This window comes from Penaeus monodon, chromosome 28, assembly GCF_015228065.2.
Source record: "Penaeus monodon isolate SGIC_2016 chromosome 28, NSTDA_Pmon_1, whole genome shotgun sequence".
Lineage (NCBI taxonomy): Eukaryota > Metazoa > Arthropoda > Malacostraca > Decapoda > Penaeidae > Penaeus > Penaeus monodon.
In genome coordinates this window covers 17,192,914-17,194,313 of record NC_051413.1, presented here as the reverse complement: position 1 = coordinate 17,194,313, position 1,400 = coordinate 17,192,914, and the positions used below count along the sequence as shown (strand labels likewise).

General features: G+C 43.6%; 1 protein-coding gene across 1 annotated transcript in view; it reads left to right on the top strand.

Annotated features, from left to right (window-relative positions):
- Window positions 1-628: 628 nt before the first annotated feature.
- LOC119591081 (apolipophorins-like) overlaps window positions 629-1,400 on the top strand; it is a gene marked incomplete at its 3' end in the record, with an annotated part of 16,924 nt that continues 16,152 nt past the window's right edge. Inside the window, exon 1 of the mRNA XM_037939802.1 lies at window positions 629-896. Coding sequence (XP_037795730.1) covers window positions 845-896 — 52 coding nt within the window. The remainder of the gene's footprint in view (window positions 897-1,400) is intronic.

The following is a 1,400-nucleotide window of genomic DNA, read 5'->3' as shown; positions in this document are numbered from 1 at the left end:
ACTCATGAACAAGTTTTGCTCCAGAAAATTATACACGTTGAAATTAAATCTGTAATCATTAACATATGTTATATATGGAAACAATTATACAAAAATTGCAAATATAATTGCAGGTATATAGCCCAACAGACTTTAAAAATCTCTTCTACGACTCCAAATAAATTGTAAAGGCTTTAATTTGTTTTCCGCGATAGTTATGTCTCTTCTATCCACTTTCATTTCTTTTTGTTTTCTTCCGTTCATGTACAGCCACTTTGGTTTCACGGTATGTGAAAACATGCTGAGCAGCAGAACTAAAAAATAAGGCGCATAATTGCACACTTTTCCTTACCACGTTTTCTCACACCAGAAAGCCCACAGAGGAAGCGTTCATGAAATATAAAATCAACGGTAACATATAGTGAAAAGGGAAGATAAAGAAAAGGCACAGGAACCGTGATGAAGTAAAGGAACAGATGGGTAACACGACTCTAAGCTCAATTAACCCTTCAACTTAAATCAATCAAGATACTGAAGTCTGATTACTGTATCTCACAAAGGACACCTCTATCTAGTTTATCATTTTTTACCCTACAGCCCTGGACCTTGGCCTAGGCTAGGCTATATAAGAGGCGCTGGTCGGAGAGCATGACACATCGCCCTTGGTGTCGGTGAGGGTGTTTGCGGTCCGCGTCCCGCTGCGTCCGAACTAAAGGAAAGGCAACGCAAGTCTCGTGCAACGGACGATGTAGACGGCCGTCGCTTGCAGATAGGGCGTTCAGAAATCGAGAAGCAGTTCTCCCCTTTTTTCACTTTCTGCCGAAGAAGAGAGAGGAGCACTGCCAAAAAGTGATAATCGGCGAGGATGGAGCTGAAGTTGCTGGGGCTGCTGCTGCTGGCAGTCATCGGCCTCGCAGGTGAGTCCTGGCGGTGAAGGATAAAGGGGAAGTGATCCCTGGGGTTGTTTCGGCAACCTTTGGACGAGGACGAACCAGCTTTTGAAAAAGATGAAAGGGTCAAAACGTACGAGCTTTGCTGGAACATGCAATTTTTTAAACGAAAGCATTTCAGAGTGATAGTTTTTTCCAGATGTAACTAATTCTGTTATTTATATCGGCTGTTAGTATTTTGAAAATATGAGTCGTTATTTCAATTCAAAGTGAAAGAGAAGAAATAATAAACTATTAATACATCCCAGAATCGAAATTCCCCTTGGCCGATCCCCGCCTAGGCGTCAGAGCCAGAATCAGTATTTTTATCTGTGAAAGCCCGGGCCTCGGCCGCGAACGCCGGGCCAGGGGCGAGTGAGGGGGTCGTGGACAGCATCTAGATAACCCCTCCAATGCATTAACCTTGACCGCAGTGGAGACGGAGAGCAGACATGTTATCAGAGCCAGTAATGATAGAAAGGCTGAGGGTTT